We start from the raw sequence: 17160 nt of genomic DNA on the forward strand, positions 1-17160 counted from the left end.
GATTAAGTATCAACAGACCACAAGAAACAAGCCAGCCAAGCATTAGTTCTCCAGCTGGAGAACTTCTTCCAGAAAATGGGATTAACTAGATCTTTTGCTGAGTGTAGGCAGATTTCAGACTGCCATGTGTATGGTCAGCTTTTCCATCAGCCAGGACCCGTATGCAGCAATCAGCCAGCATCTTCTTACCTCCCTTAGGTGAAATCCTACTTCCTAGCGTCAGTGACACTTGATTTTTTTTTCTTCTTGGTGTGTCATCATCTAGGAAACGTGGAAGTACTGCTGGGATACAGGGTCAATGTTGTGTTTGGAGGTGGGATCATGACCCCCTTCTGTCCTCACTGTCTACCCTCAGCATGGTGCAGGCCATTTCTGTCCTCCTGCCACAGCACTGCATTGAACTTGTGGGTGGGCAGTTGTCTACCTGAATCCTGCTCAGTCACTGTTTCCCAAGAATAACACGCCTTCAGTTCCCACACATACTGTCTTGTCATCATCTGCTGCCTTCCTTACTGGCTCTCTGTAATGTCCTCCAAGTGGATGACCAGATATAAGGTCCTGGAGTTGTATATGGGCATTAGGTTACTGCCTTCCTTGGGAACCAGCTGAGATTTGTCCTTTTTCAGTATTGCTGTAATCGGTTTTTAGCTTGGTTTTGTCATTAATCAAGTGTGTTTTTAAATCATATATGTGAGGCAAGCACGGCTCTTCTGTGCCTCCTCTGTGAGTTGATGTGGGTGGATTTTCTTCCAGCCTTACAAGCTCTTAATGAAAACACTGACTTGAACTTGACCAAGGACTGACTCCTGAATGGAACTTGTTCATCATTTTTTCCCAATCTGACTCTGAATATTTAATTGTCTGCTCTCAGTGTCCAGTCTGGCAGTGCAGGTGTGGTATACCCATGTTGCCCTGCTTAGCCAAACTCCTTTGTACTACAGGAATATTAAAGACACTCTTCTCCCTGCTTTTCCTTCCTTGCAAATTTTGCTTTGATTAAAAACTTATCCTGGGCCTAATTTTCCTTCTGAGTAGTGTTAAATCCAGCCCCACTGAAATAGGCTCAGCAGCAGTGCCTTTTGTGCCTCTGTAACAGCTGAAGGTTGTCTTTCCTGAGCATTTTCTGGGTGCATTAACGCAGTCTTTCACTCGTAGTTGAGAGTTATGCCTTGCAGTCTTAGAGGAAAGTGTTACTTTCCCTGTGAGAGCAGGTGCTGCTGCATTGCAGAACAGCATGTGCATCTGATAAGGAAGTGGAGGCAAGGACTGTGTGCTTTGTGCCCAGAGCAGCCAGAAATGTGGAAAAGGCTATCATGGAAAAAGGCTGTTGCTGGGTTAGAGCCTCTGAGAGGGTTTGGTGTCAGTTTGACAAGGAGGGCTGGGATGCACCACAACTGTAGTGTATGAGGTGGGGGACCACAGCCATGTCCTGTGACACAGAGTGTTCAGGATGCCCAAGACACGGCCACAGATGTTCAGAAAATGTCCCAGTATGAGGATTCCCCCAAGGGAGTACAAAACCTGCTATGTAAAAGTAGAAATGCCACCCTTGCACGGAGAAGAATGTCCGTTCCTTGGCAAGCTGGTGAGGAGAGGGGCTCCTGTGGTCATGCTGGGGCTAATGACATCCTGTGGGAGTGTGAGTTTTGGTTAGTGCTCTTGTGGGAGGATGTTTTTCTGCCAGAAGTGTGTGACTGCACGTCCTTGTCTGGGTCCCTCAGAAAGTGGCTGGTTGAGCAGGAGCCCTGCAGGGGCTGTTGCTCTGGAGCACGGAGGTGTTGGGCTGCAGCCAGGACTTTTGGGTTGTTCATCAAAGCCCCTGTTCAGGTTGCACAGCCCCATGTCAGCAGGGGAACTGCTGGGAGACTGCAGGTACTTTACCTTATGCAGATGGCTTTGCTTGCACAGTAGTTAAATTTTAAAGAGATTTTTAAGTTTGCACGCAAATGATAAGACAGGTAGCAGTGTTTGGCCAGCCAGCTGCCAACACCAGATGCTTGTGGCAAAGTGTGAAAGCTTGTAGGGCAGAGCCTGATGTCATGCTCAGTAATTAGTGAAGAATGAGCAATGCTGCAAATGGGGAGGCAAATCGTGGCAAATAAAGAAATCTGGAGAGTTAAGTGGCAGGGGAGGGTGAATTCCAGCATGCAGAGAAAGAGAGGCTGGGGAAGCCATAATTAAGGGAGACAGACTGCAACTCCTCTGCAGGAGCAAAATGAGTCTGACGTAACTTGCCCTTCTCTGAGAGCTGCTGAGCAAGGAGGGTACTGGAGCTTTGGAGCTGTGAGACAGGGAGCAAGTGAGTTTAGTGTTATGCTGCTGAGTTGCTTCCTGGGTTTGCTGGTCACTGCAGTCCTGTTGCTTTTGGCATTCACAATTTTCTCCTGAGTCTGGTACTCCTTGTCGCTGTCATGCTGGTGGGTGTGTTGGGCGCAGACCATCTATCAAGGCAGGATTGGACTTCCTGCTCTGGGGAAGGGACCATGAAGGCTTTGGCTGTGGTGCCCACGATGACTGCCATGAGTTCCTTGTCAGAGGAACTTAGCCATGTTGAACCTCATGCCATTGGCCTCTGCCCATCAACTGAACCTGTCCAGTTCCCTCTGCAGGGCCTTCCTACCCTCCTGCAGGTCGACACTTCCCCCCAGCTTGGTGTCGTCACACTCAGTCCCCTCATCCAAATCATCAATATAGATATTAAAGAGGATGGGCCCCAACACCGTCCCCTGGGGAACACCACTGGTGACCAGACACCAGCTGGATTTCACCCCAATCACCACTACTGTCTGGGCCCGGCGGTTCAGCCAGTTCTTAACCCAGCAAAGAGTGTACTTGTCCAAGCCATGGGCTACCAGCTTCTCGAGGAGAACACTGTGGGAGACCATGTCAAAGGCTTTGCTGAAGTCTAGGTAGACTACGTCAACGGGCTTTCCGTCATCCACCAGGTGGGTCACCTGGTCATAGAAGGAGATGAGGTTGGTCAGGCAGGATTTGTCTTTCATGTACCCATGCTGACTGGGCCTGATCCCCCGGTTGTCCCGCATATGCTGTGATTGCATTCAAGATGACCTGTTCCATCACCTTTCCTGGCACCAAGGTCAGACTGACGGGCCTGTAGTTCCTTGGGTCACAGAATCACAGAATGGTTGAGTTGGAAGAGACCTCCAGAGATATCTAGTCCAACCCCCCTGCTCAAGCAGGGTCACCTAGAGCATGTTACACAGGATCGCATCCAGGCGGGTTTTGAATATCTCCAAAGTAGGAGACTCCACAACCTCTCTGGGTGGCCTGTTCCAGTGCTCTGTCACCTGAACCGTAAAAAAGTTCTTCCTCATATGGCAATGAAACCTCCTGTAGTTCAATTTATACCCATTACCAATGGTCCCATCACTGGTCACCACCAAGAAGAGTTTGGCGCCATCCTCTTTACATTATCCCGTCAGGTATTTATAGAGGTTGATAATATCCCCTCTCAATCTCCTCTTCTAAAGGCTAAACAGGCCCAGCTTACTTAGTCTTTCATCATAGGACAGATGCTTCAATCCCTTAATCATCTTCATGGCTCTGCACTAGACCCTCTCTAGATGTTGTATGTCCCTCTTGTACTGGGGAGCCCAGAACTGCACACAGTACTCCAGGTATGGCCTTGCCAGTGCTGAGTAGAGGGGGAGGATCACCACTCTCGACCTGCTGTCCACACTTCTCTTGATGCAGGCTGAGATCCCATTGGTCTTCTTGGCCGCAAGGGCACACTGCTGGCTCGTAGTTAACTTGTTGTCCACCGCGACCCCCAGGTCCCTCCCTGCAGAGCTGCTCTTAAGCAGGTCAGCCCCCAACCTGTACTGGTGCTTGGGGTTATTTCTCCCCAGGTGCAGGACCCGGCACTTGCAGGGTTGAACCTCATGAGGATGAACTTCATGAGGTTCCTTTCTGCCCACCCTCCAGCCTATCCAGGCCCCTCCGAATGGCCGCGCAGGCCTCTGGTGCGTCAGCCACTGTGACAAACTTTGTATCATCTGCAAACTTGCTGAGGGTGCACTCTGTCCCTTTATCTAGGTCATTGATGAATTAGTTGAATAGCACTGGACTGAGTACTTACCCCTGGGGGACACCACTAGCCACAGGCCTCCAACTACACTCAGCACCATTGAGCACAACCCTCTGAGCTCTGCCATCCAGACAATTCTTGATCCACCCCCACTGTCCACTCATGGATCCACTTCTGGAGCTTGCCCAGGAGGATGTTATGGAGACAGTATTGAAAGCCTTGCTGAAGTCAAGGCAGACAACATCCACGGCTCTCCTTTCATCCATCCAGCCAGTCATGTCATCGTAGAAGGCTATCAGGTTGGTTAAACACGACTTTCCCTTGATGAATCCGTGTTGACTGCTTCTGATCACCTTCTTTTCCTCCATGTGCTTAGAGATATCCTCAAGCATGAGCTGCTCCATCACCTTTCCAGGGATGGAGGTGAGGCTGACTGACCTGTGGTTTCCTGTGTATTCCTTTTTGAAGACTGGAGTAATGGTGGCTTTCTTCCAGTTCTCAGACACCTCTCCTGTTCTCCAAGACCTTTCGAAGATGATAGAGAGAGGCTTAGAAATAATGCTCTCCAGTTCCCTCAGCACCCTCAGGTGCATCCCGTTGGGGTCCGTAAATCTGTGGGCATCTGGATTGTCTAAACAACCCCTAACCCAATCCTCTTCAACCAGGGGAAAGTCTTCCTCTTTTCAGGTTTTCTCTTGTTTCTGGGCTCAGTAGTGCATGGGGGCTAGCCTTAGCAGTGAAGACTTGAGCAAAGAAGACATTCAGTAACTCCACCTTCTCTGTATCTGCTGTCACCAAGGCATCCGCCTCATTTAGCAGTGCACCCACATTTTCCATAGTCTTCCTTTTGTTGCTGATGTATTTGAAGAAGCCCTTCTTGTTATCCTTGATGTCTCTTGCTAAATTTAATTCTAATCAGGCCTTGGCCTTCCTCATTGCATCCCTGCATTCTCTGACAATCTGGCAATGTTTCTATATTCCACCCAAGTGGTCTGTCCCTCCTTCCACATCATGTACACTTGCTTCTTCTGTTTAAGTTTTCCCAAGAGCTCCTTGCCCACACACGCAGGTCTCCTGCCCGCCTTCTTCCCCCTTGACTTCTTTCTCATAGGGATGCTCTGATCCTGAGCTTGGAGGAAGTGGTGCTTGAATATTAGCTTGAACTCCCTTTCCCTGTAGGGCCCTGTCCCAGTGGATTCCTCCAGTTAGGTCCCTGAAGAGGTCAAAGTTAGCTCTCTTGAAATCCAGGGTTGCAGTCCTACTTTTTGCCCTGCTTCCTCTTTGCAGGATCTTGAATGCCACCATCTCATGATCACTTCAGCCGAGACTGCACTCATCCTTCACGTTTCCAACTAGACCATCTCTGTTAGTACCAGGTCCAACAGCACCCCTCTCCTTGTTGGCTCACCTACCACCTGCATCAAGAAGTTATCCGCAATGTTCTGCAGTAACCTCCTGGACTGTTTGTTCTGAGCTGTGTTGTCTCCCTGGCAAATATTGGGGTGGTTAAAATCCCCCCGAAGAACCAGGGCCTTCCAAAGTGAGGCATCTTGCAGCTGCCTGTAGAAGGCCTCATCCACTTCCTCTTCCTGATTTGGTGGCCCATAGTAAACACCCACCACAATGTCACCCCTGTTGGCCTGCCCTTTAATCCTCACCCACAGACTCTCGACTTGGGTCCTCCTTATGACCCTTCTTATAGAGGGGTGTCACTTATGGATGTCACTCAAATGTCCTTAAACAAAAAGAAAACTATCAGTGGTTCTAGTGCAGTATTAAATGAAAATGGTTGAATAATGCAGAAAGGATGGAAACGTAAGGGAAATACTTTTTTTTTGAATGTTTGAGATAACATGATATGTGATGATGATTAAATTCTTACGTTCTCACAGCAATTTGGATGGTTGCTAAACGTTAGGTACCAAAAATAGGCCCTGCTGGATCTAATCTACCTGCAATCATTGATTAGAAGGCTTTCAAAGAGTTGAGTAAGATGGTGCCGCTGCCATTAGTATTGATTTTCAATAAGTCTCTGAATACCTGATAGGCACTAGGAGCTCAGAAGGTGGCACAGCATTAATTTGTTTTAAAAAAAGATAAATGGAATGAGCTGGGTAATTATTGACTGATTAACCTGACATTGCTTCTGGGCAAAATAATGGACTATTTGAAGTGGAATTCGATCAACAGAGAATTAAAGGAGGATAATACAATTACTGCAGTTCAGCAAGGCATTTTAAAAATAGATCTGATCAGCTTCACATGGTACCTTTGCCTGCTGAGGATCAGGTCAGCTCTACTCTGAGTCCTTATCCCACCGCTGTCTACACTGTTTGAGGAAGGCTTGAAGGAGGCATCCACCCAGCTCGTAGACACGGAAGGAGCAGGTTGCTTATCCACCAGAGGAGTACTCCTGGAATGGCAAGTGCTAGCAGGGCTGGAGACCTCTGACAGACTCAGGTTTGTTGGATGGTTGCATTTGCAGACAGTGGGAGCAGCCATTCAGAGATGTTTGTTATCTTAAATCTTTCTGTCTTGATTCAGTGCCCCTGGAGGAGATGGCTTCTGCATGAGTCAGGATGAATTACTGCCTGTTGAATCCCCAGGATTGGCTGATGGCAAATGTCTGCCCTCCCCTGCACAGCACACACCAGACCAGTGCTTCTGTACAAAGCTGCTGCGGTTTCATCAGACTCATTATCTGCTTTAAGCCACATTTTGGGAGGGTCTCACCACTATGCAAATAGAATTATGATCTTCAGTTTGCATTGTGCTCTACTCTCTAAGCAGCAGGTCCTGTGGAGCCACAGACCGGAGTACCTGGCTTGTGATGTGAAAGGCTTGGGTTGCCAGAGGCAAGCTGTGGCTCCAGTTTGCTTTGCTGTTAGACATGAACTGTTCTGCTGTGTCTGTCCTGTTAGGTGGCTCCACAAGTGGGACAGACCTTGGGAGCCCTGGTGTTACATGGGTTGAATTCCAGCTCACACAAATGTCCAGACTGGGTTATGGCATTTGTACGGTTCCCCTTCACTTCTAGCTCTTCATCACTAGACAAAACCTGTTGCTTTTGTCTCTGAGTAATTGGAAAGAAAATCAAGTCCCACCACTTTCCCAAAAGGAGGAAATGCAGCAAGGCACTGAGCTGCACCATCTCTGTTTCCTCCACCTTTTGCACAAGTTAATCACAAAAAAATATGCTTTTTTTACAAGCAAAATTCAACCTCATAATTTGTGCTGCTGTATTATAAAAAAACAGCCAGAGTGATTGCTGATGAAACAAATAATGTGTAGCACATTCTGAGGTTAAAGAAGCATTGGGCACATGGCACCTGGGTCAGCTTTGGCCAGACTCTCACTTTGTCCTGAGATTTGACAAAAGCAGCAGGAGCAGCCAGAGGGTAGCCATACATGGGGACTCCCCAAGAGCTTTACGCAATGGGTTTCTGGGTGTGAGGCTGCGCGTGGTTGCAGATCACAAAGCCCAGGTATTGATGCAGAACTACCCAGCGTCCTGGTCCTGACAGTGAACCCATGGGGACACTTCCATGCTTGCCGTGGCTGCAGTTGAGTGTTTGCTTGGCTGAATGGGCAGCCTGTGAGGAGCAGGCTGAGTTTCCTGGGTGTGTGAAACAGGATTCATCAGCACTCATATTTTGAAAGGGTATTTTATTAGTGCAGTCCCACTGGTAAGTAGCTTTGAATTACCTAAAAATATCAGTTAAACAGCTCACCTGCTTCCTTCATTAGTGACTTAAAAAAAAAAAAAAGTCAAAGGCTACAATTTTAATCTGTTGCAGATTACGTCCAAACACTCTTGGACAGTACAGGCAAGGTGTTCAGGATAGCACGTTTAGTTCCAGGGGATCTTTAAGAGCTTTTTAAACCTTTGTGCCCATCATCGCTGTTCTGCTTCCATGTAAAAGCGTTGTGACATTTTGCACTGACACTGAATCCCAGCAGCACCTCTCCTTGATGCATCTCAAGCAGTATTTGTCCCTCCTGTAACACTGGAAGTTAAAAATCCTGGGGCTGTTGGTCCGTCATGATGGTAATGGACATCTATACTCTTGCTCATTGCTGGAGTGTCACTGCAGCTCATATCCTGGTTCTGCACCTCAGCAAGCAGCTGGAGCTCCTTTTATTGCTTCTGTGTGGAAGGACAGGCCCAGCTCTGCCCAGGGCTGCAGTTATGCAGCTGTCTCCTGCTCACTGTCTATTTTTGCATGTCTATGTTATGTGTCTAATTTTTACTTCTTGTTTTACTTAGCTTGAATAAATAAGTTGCAATATTAGACTTCGAACTCGGTTTCCAAGAAGGAACGTTGGCCTTTGAAAACTTAAGGACTGCATAGGGTTTGTTGGTATCCCTAATCTCTTTGGGCAAATGGGACTTTATCTAGAAAGTCCTGAGATGTATACAAATGCAGGGCATTTACTTCTGAGTTACTTCCCACTTGGCATATCTGCCCTCTTGGTGCTTTCCCTGCCAAGCCAGCCTGACCGGCTGCCCACACTTAGTGCTGGGAGATGCTCCCGGTAGTGACTTGGAACATGCAGGAACTCAGGAGACCTTTCCTGGAGATGGGGAGTGCAGCCCAGATGCTGCTTGTGTCCTGTTCCCTTGCCATGCTGAATGCCACCATGTCTCAGGTCATGCTGGCTCTGCTGCACCCACTCCAGGGGCGGGTTCTTGCAGTGCGTGTTCAAGGCTGCTCTTTCTTCATGGGCTTGGCCCTTCCTATTGGGAGCGGGGCAGCCAGTACAAGAGGTTTGCTCATTCCACACAACTGCGTGAAGGCTTGTGGCTGAAACAGCCTTTCTAGCCAGTCTCCTAATGTTTTCATTTTTATTACTTTAAGGCCATAAAACACTATAGAAGAAGTTCCAACCAGCTCTGTAGGTCCCCAGGGAGGATTCCATCTTGCTTGTGGCTTGTCCAGAGACCAGGTCACTTGTGTGGGCTGCCAAGCCATCGCCAGGTCCTGTGCTTCATCTTTGTTTGCACTCTGCAGAACTATCCAATGTTTTGCAAATGTAAATGCCAAGATAAGCAGGCACACCAAGGATAACCTGCAAGAAATGAAGGAAGAGTTTTAAGACAAAGAGAGGTTAGTTTTTTTAAAAATGTCCTTGTGGGAACTGTGGTCAGGATTTTCTTTATTTTTTTATTGAAAGAGTTAAATCTTTACCAAAAAGATCCTTTTTTTTTTTTTTTTCTGGCTTTGTTAGTTAACTGAGGTATGAGTTAGTTTAAAATTGTGCTTTTGTTGATTGCGTTGGTTGGTTGTCAGTAAAGAATTCCAGGTCACAAGAGGTGATGTTTCATTAATCCAAATAACAAGCAAGTGAGGAAGCTCAGATGCCTGAGAACCATACTGTGTGTATGAAGTCACTGTTGTGGTGATGCTCAGAAGCGCTGCAGGTTCCCAGCACAAAGGTGAGTGGGTTTCAGTCACCCGATTAACTTTGAAGGGAAGATCTGGTGCTGTGGTGCCCTTGCTGTGCCACTGCTGCTATTCAGATCACTTTTTCCCCCCTCCATTATCAATGAACTTCAGTGTCCAGTGCTTGGCTGTAGGCAGAAGTCCCCTGAAAGCATCCCCTGTGGGTGCCTCCTCTTGCCTCCCAGGGGGGACTAGGGACATGGCCCCATGCTGCTGGTGGCCATTGGACATTCCTCTTTCTGTGCTGTGCTCCAGGCCAGCAGGAGTTGGACTCGGTGATCTTTGTGGGTCCCTTCCAACTTGGGGTGTTCTGCTACTCCACCATTCAAGGAGCGGGACCTGGCCCTAGGGCAGCAGCTCTGACCTCTGGGATGTGTGCGGGGTGCAGGGAGCCCGGCCCTGCCATTGGGCAGCACACCTTGTCCCTTTGTGCTGTGCCTGCCGCTGCAGGATGGCCTTGGCCAGAGCAGTGGTGATGTTGTGGTAGTTCAGCATCCTGTTGCTGAATGTTACTCCCCATGAACAGTTCAATAGACTTGAGTGAGTCACTTAAACAGACGCCATCAATGTGAAAATAATTGTCTGGGAAGCCTGTGCCTGCCAGATCGCTAAGTAATCCTCACAAGTCTTGTGACTGGAAGCCATCCAGAAGGAGTGTTTTCTCTTTGCTGTTCTGTTGAAAATGTGTTGAGGAAAGGCAGCTTCAGCCTTGCCCACAAAAGTGCGCAACCCACTGTCCCGTGCCCCTCCACCTATCACCTGGCCCATCACCTGCCTGAGCTGCTGGTACTGTGGGTGCCCCTGCAAGCTGATGGCATTACTGTGGCACGTCCCTCACCCCAGATCAACAGGGGAAGGGGAAAGTACTTGGCAGTGAATTACATGAAATTGTTTCATAAGATCAAAGATGGATACAGGTGGGAAGCAACCCCTGGAGGTCCCTGGTCTCATGCACCCCAGCAGGGCCATTAGGTCAGGTTTTTCAGGCCTATGTCCAGCCATGTGATGAATTGCTCTAAGGATGGACATCCCATATCATCTCTGAGTCCAGACTGTGTTCACAATGACAATCTTTTCCAATCTCTTTGGAAATTCCCATGTCGCAGCATGTTCCATCGCTGCTTGTCCTGTTCCATTGCACCTCCAAGAAGAGTCTGGTTCCAGCTTCTATCCTCCCTCCTGCTGGGCAGTTGGAGATAGCAGTGGGATCCCCCTTCATGTTCCTGTTTCCAGGTGAACAAATCCAGCTCTCAACTGTCCTTGTGTTCAATGAGGCTGCTGTGTTGGTTTGTTTAGAAATACCTGGAGCCTGGGAGAAGGTATTTGCAGACATGCTCATTTCCTCATTTTCCCAACACTGCTGAAGCTTAGCTCTGAGTCAGAAAAGTGTACAAGCATCGATAGGATGTGACCTTCCCCCAGTACATTCCCAGCATCATGATTTTCTAATTATGCCTGTGACTGCCAGCTAGAAGCGTACAGCATCAGAGCCACCACAGTCATTGAAATCACTCAGTTAATGTGCCTAGACTCTATTAAAGAAATTTTTATTTAATTAAGTCTTGATCCCCTCAAAATCAAGAGGGAGTGGTAGGATAGCAGGATTTCTGAGAAATCATATCTGAATGGCAGGTAGTTTGTACTTTCTTTAGTATCTGCATCCTGAGACACTGTGATGTGCTGGTCTTGCAGCTGAATATTGGGGTCAGCTGGTCTCATGGTCAGGTCAGGGTTATGACCCTGTTGAGCCAGCTTAACTGCCACAAGCCTGTGGATGAGCACAGAGAGGGAATCACTGTGTCTACTCTGCACCTACGTGCTGGTCCCATGCTGAGGTGGGATGCTGTTGGAGTGCAGGAGGTTCTTGCCATGTGTCCTTTTTGCAGGTGTGTGGAGCAAACGTTTGTGCAGGTCGAGCACAGATGGGTACCTGTGTGCTGGGCACAGGAGGTGTGCGACCTGCTCCAGCTTTGCTGCGGTTCTTGCCTGGGTTTGGCAACTTCTGAAATACGGGACCATGAGTTGCACATCTCAGCTCCATCAAGGACACTGGTTTCTGGGAGAGGATCATGGTGGAGATCAAGGAGCTTTGTTCTGATCCAGGTTTGCCAAGCAGGGATGGTTGCTTGGAGATGCTGTGGCAATGCAGAGAAAAGTCCTACAAGACACAAGTGTCTAGAGACATCATAGTAATTGCACTGTTTTGATGATGAGTTCAGAGCATTACTGCCTGATTTCTGACATTTGCACATAAGAGAGAGGATAGATAGTCCTGTGCCAAACCTCTTCAGTTAGTCAGGGCTTTCTCAGCTGATTTACTGCTCTCAAGCGTGTCATACGCTTTAGTTTCCTTCTCCTTGTACCCAAGTCAATATTCCTGACAGCCCAGGAGAGTCACTGCTGTAAAAGCCTTTGCAGTCTTGGAGAGAAGGACCTGGAGATACACAGGGACTCAATGATGGGCTCCCATCACTTGATAGGGCTGTTCTCCCAGTGGGAGCCTGAAGCCGCATGCACAGTGCTTTGGCCTGGTCGCACAGGAGGATGTGGGTATGTAGGGATGTAAATGAGTACAGAGAGAAAGGACTTGCTTGCACTTGTTTCCATTTGCGTCTGCTGTGTCCCTGCACACTGAAATATGAGAATTGTTTTACAGTCCTGCTGCTGTTGTGCTCCCCAGAGCCATTTCTGAGACACAGGCTGTGGGACTGGGAGTGTTTCCCAGCACTGTGCCACTGCAGCCCACAGATTTTTGCCAAAAGCAGTGAATTCAGGCTGGGGAGTGAATATGCACAAACTGGCTATTATTAAGACAGTGTCAATGATAGCTGCTGGCTGCAGGGCAGAAGAGAGCCTAGGCATGGCCAAGCTAAATCCCTATTGCTGAGCAAAAGGAAAGTGAGCACAGGAGCACCAGACTTTCCCTGAGGAAGACATAACCATTTATAATGGCCTGGGGAGGGCTTGCCAGCGTGGCAGAGCCCTAGGGAAATTGTCTCACACTGTGGCACTTGGTGTGCAGAAGGGCATTGGTGTGCAGCCAAGGTTTTCTTTTCACTGCAGGAACCAGCACTGTCACTTGTGTCTCTCTTCCATTTCACTTTCTGCACAGCCCTGAGCATGTGGGAGTTTAGCTTGGTGTGCAGGCAGGAGTCCTGCAGTACGGCTCCTCTGTCCCCTGGTTTGCCTGACCAGCAGCTGGGTTATGGCCAGGCTCAGGACTTGGGAGGAGAATCTGTCTGGGTCCATGGAGTGGAGGTGCTCCACCAACTCCGTCAGCCAGGAAGGGGCAGTGCTGTCAGCTCCGGGCCCCATATACTATGGGGCTGGGGAACAGATTTTAGCAGTGTCTACAACACACCCATGTTTGCTCTTTTCTTTCTCCTCAGAAACAAAGGAAGAGCTGGAAGAGCTGATGTCTGACATAAAAAAGACAGCGAACAAAGTGCGCTCCAAGCTAAAGAGTGAGTATTTGCCTGTGATGCTGCTACGGGGCACCAGGTAAGGGGGTATGCCCGCTGCACTCCTGCCTTACAGCCTCTGGGCTGGCAGGTTCAGCACAGGGAGGGGGTACCATTGCTGCCCTCCTGTGCTCAGGATGCTTCCCGGCCTCCTGCTCTGTGTCCCCAGGGCCAGCACTGCCTACTCATCCCTCTTGTGCTGTAACATTCACTCCTCTCAGCTCTCTTAACCACACACAAACTCATCCTGACAGCAAGCGTAACCCCAAACCCCAGTGGGCACATGCTGCTCTTCTCTCCCCATAGGTCCAATCTCACCTGGAACATCTGATTTACCCTCCATTTTCTCCATTTACCAAGAAATTACTTTTGCTGGGGAGTGACCACATTCAGAATGAGCTGTGTGCTGAGTGTGGAAACAATATAGTTTTTGGGGATGTGCCATGACCAGAAATGCCTGTTGGCTTGGCTCAGCTTACCATGGGGCCTTGGCTGTCATCTCAAGCCTGTGCCAGCAGCAGCTGGTGTTTGTTGCAGGCCAAGGAAATTTTGGGGTGTTTTTCTCTAGGTAGGAAAGGGCAGGTTACAAACAGAGCCCTGTTGCAGCCCAGTCCTATCTGTGTGTGCTCAGGCAACCTGGGGAAGGGACAGCCAGAGGTGGCTTCTGCCTTTGCTTTGTGGGGATCACGTGGGAATGTGCATCACCTTCCCTTCTCTAGCATCCTCTAGCTACTTCTGTTTGCCTTTTATGAAGTCACGCTACTGAGTCTCTGTCCCAGGACATGAGCACCCAGCAGCCTTATGCACAAGTCCCTGCTGCGGAGTCTCGGGCCAGCCCATGCCAGTATTGGCAGGCAGGCCATTGGGCTCGCCTGGTGAGCCTGGGCTCCAAGCACACCTGTGGCAAGGCCAAAGGGGTTGGGTTGCCAGGGCTGGTCTCGTCATCCCTTGCTTTTCCATCTGCAGTGCAGACTGCCTCACCAGTGGCAGCAGGACAGCTCTGTGCTGAGCAGTGGGGCCTCCTGCTATCCCAGCTGTGCTGCCATAGGGTCCCGATGCAGAGGCTCTGTGGGGCTGGTGGTGGGCGAGAAAGAAGCTGTGGGCCTGGGGAAGGTTGTCCCGTCTCATCAGCATGCTCCATTGTCTTGGTGTGTCTTCTGCCATGGGTGGCCTGGGGACAGAGCGCGGTGTGACTCACAGTTTCTGCAGTCAGAAGAATCAATCTCTTTGACAAGCAAAGAGAGGACGATGTGTCTGTCAACCCGCAGATGTCTGTGGTTGCACTGGAGCACTTGGCTGAGCCCATTTTGCTGAAGGAGCCTGAGTACCCAAGGTCAGACCCCAGGGGTGGTGGCATCTTGGGGCAGGAGGCAGGTTGCACTGGCAGGGCTCGGATTTGTTGGCACTGGTCTTGGGACCATGTGGGATTTGGAAGAGCTCATTGCAGGAGACTGGCTGTACCTGAAGGGCTGGGCAAGGAGCTGGTGCTTCCCCTGCACCAACAGCATTCTTCTTGATCCTGAGGTTTCATGGGAGCCCTGCAGTCATGGAGGACTTGGATGTGGCTGGAGCTATTTGTCAGATTTGTCTCCACTAGTGTGACTGTGGCCTGTCTGGATGCCAGAAGGAGCACTTACACCTCTGTTATTCCCTTGCTCCCTCTGTCCTCCTGAGAAGTGATCTCACCTAGACCCAGGATGGAAACTGAGGTACCAGCTTATGTGTTTTGCAGACCAGGGGATCCCTTCCAAAGAAGCAGGGCCCCTCTGGGTGGGGAGCCTCACAGTACTGAGATCTCTGGAGCCTAGGTGGGGACAGGGTGTAGTATGTCCTGCTGCAGTGATGCCTGCAAGCCCGCATCCAGAGTACCCAAGGAGCTCTCCCTGTGCAAAGTGACAGAACAGAGTTTCTTCAGGGGGGACTCTGGGAGGCGCCCCACTGCTGTCCCCTCCAAACAAAGCAGTGGCACCAGCTGCTGCTGCTGCTGTGGTTACTTCAGATTTCACAGCAGTCACTGGAAGAAGAGCCGAGCACTAATGGTTTCTTATGGGGACATACAACATACTCTATAAATCACAGGTTTTTATGCTATTACACCAAAAAAAATCCTTTTCCATACATGTTTTGTTTTGTTTTGTTTTTAAGAGGCTTTGAGAGCCTGAAGAATTGCAGAACAGGCTCTGATTCCTGTTTCCTTCTTCCAGAAAAGACTCACCAGTATTGTATTTACCTGGAGAAGCAGACTGTTAGTCCTTGTGCCTTGTCCCAAATCACCTCATGGCAAGCATGGTCAATGAAAGAAAACAGTCAGGAATGATCAAAAACACCATCTGCTGACAATGGATTGACTTCTTTAGGAGAGATATTGCTCATGCAGTGGCTAATTCTAATTACCAGCTTCTTAGGAAAATGTGATTTTATTAATTATTATAAATGTACAATGTTTGCCAATCCTGTTCCTTGGCAACAGGGAATGATTTATGACAAATGCTGAGGAAGACCAATTGCTGATGAAACGTGCTGTGCAGGCAGCATCCAGTCACTCTCCCAGGCAGGGGTATGCATGTGAAAAGTGCCACGGCTGCCTGGTTGTGTGGGATGGAACCTTTCAAGATACCCCAGATACAGACGCTTGTTCCAGAAGAGAATAGGAGGAAATGCAGAATTTGTGCTGATATTCTCTAGCACTTCCCTGGAGCACACTGTGCTGTATGACTCCCTCTGCAAGCACCACGATATGTTCCCTAGGCCCTCTCTTCCTTAGAAGCTTCAGTGCTGCTGCTGTCTGCAGAGTGGTGCTGCGGGGCCACCTGCACTGACCAGCACATGGCAAGCACAGAAACGCCCACATTGCTGGTGGTGTCCCTGATGCACTGGCTGGCCCTGGGGAGCCCCTGCTGCAGGAGGGACCTGTCCTGTGCCGGGCTTGCGGGTTGTGCTGCAGCATGGAACGTGCCAGGGCCAGGCTTGGAGAGCTGTGGGATGTCTACATCAGGAATGGGGCATTTCAGCCTAATTCGGGGAGTGCCACCAGCTCATGCTGGTCTACCGGGAGGTGTGTAGCTCTGTACACTGTGCCAGCCTGCTGGTGGGAGCTTTCTTCCAGCCTTTTTAACTCCCTGTAAAGATTGTAACATAGGAGCTATTGAATTAGCATGTTCTGGGCTGACCATGAGGGGATTTGCACTGCCTTGCTCTGTGGCAGACCTCCTACTGTGCAACACCATTCCCTCTCCCTGCCTGGGCCCCAGTGGGACACTGAGTTGGGCAGCGCTCCTCTGTGCTGTTATTTGTGGTCTTCGGGTAAGTGAAAAATTAATCTCAGTTAGTTGTACTATGGCATAATTAAAAGGACAAATCTCTGCTTTGCTGAAGGGGAATGTTCAGCAAGATGAGGCCTGCTCTCCAGCCTGGGCATTGTGGTCTCTCCTGTGCAGGGCTGACCTGCTGTTTATAGGGCCCCTGGAGAAGTCTTGAGCTTTGGTATTTGCCACAGAGACATTTTAACTCTGTATTTCCTCATCCTGCATAGCAGGGGAGAAGAGCACTGTGTTCCATTTTGTTTGAATACCAGAAAGTACAGAGATCAGAGCTGAGCATCACATCAGTTTTGCCGAAACCCTTGCTTACCAGCCTGGGAGTGACTAATGCTTTTGACAGCACTGAGTCGGTCCTGTGGCCAGGCACAGCTGTAATGCAGGTAAAGGACAGTGCCTGCCAGAGAGATGAGTGCCTTCATCTTCTGAGTCTTCATTAACACTTCCTGGCATGCCTTCTCTGATCTGCAGGTTGGGCTGCATGACCTCCTGAAGTCCATTTAAGGCTGAATTATTCTATAATTCTGAATAATTCCCCTTCTGCTCCCCTCAAAGTCAAGAAATAGCCTAGAAGTAGCTTAGGAGACCTTGCAATAAAGCAGCCTTCTGGTACCTAAAGGAGGCCTATACAAAAGCTGGGGAGGGACACTGTCTGGCATGCCTGACCAAATGTGCGGGTGAAGCTGCAGGAGCTGGTGGTGAAGAGGACTCATGTTGGTCAGAGCGCCTGTGACACTTGTATGCCCAGGTGCCTGGGCACAGTCCTGCACCCCGCCTAAGCCCCTGCCACTCCTATGGAGACAGAGTCATTGATTCCTCCTGCCTGAATGGATAATTGCTGAAAACGGAGGGAGCAGGTTAGAACTGGAATGTGTGCATTGCATTAATGA

General features: G+C 49.4%; 1 protein-coding gene across 2 annotated transcripts in view; it reads left to right on the forward strand.

Annotated features, from left to right (window-relative positions):
- STX1A (syntaxin 1A) overlaps window positions 1-17160 on the forward strand; it is a 105459-nt gene that overhangs the window by 53680 nt on the left and 34619 nt on the right. For both annotated transcript variants that reach the window (XR_014574211.1, XM_083806209.1), the window contains exon 4: window positions 12882-12956. Coding sequence is in view for 1 of the 2 variants with exons in the window: in XM_083806209.1 (XP_083662335.1) it covers window positions 12882-12956 (75 nt within the window). In the remaining variant the exon portion in view is untranslated. The remainder of the gene's footprint in view (window positions 1-12881; window positions 12957-17160) is intronic.

Source organism: Anser anser, assembly GCF_964211835.1.
Source record: "Anser anser genome assembly, chromosome: 20".
NCBI classification, from domain to species: domain Eukaryota; kingdom Metazoa; phylum Chordata; class Aves; order Anseriformes; family Anatidae; genus Anser; species Anser anser.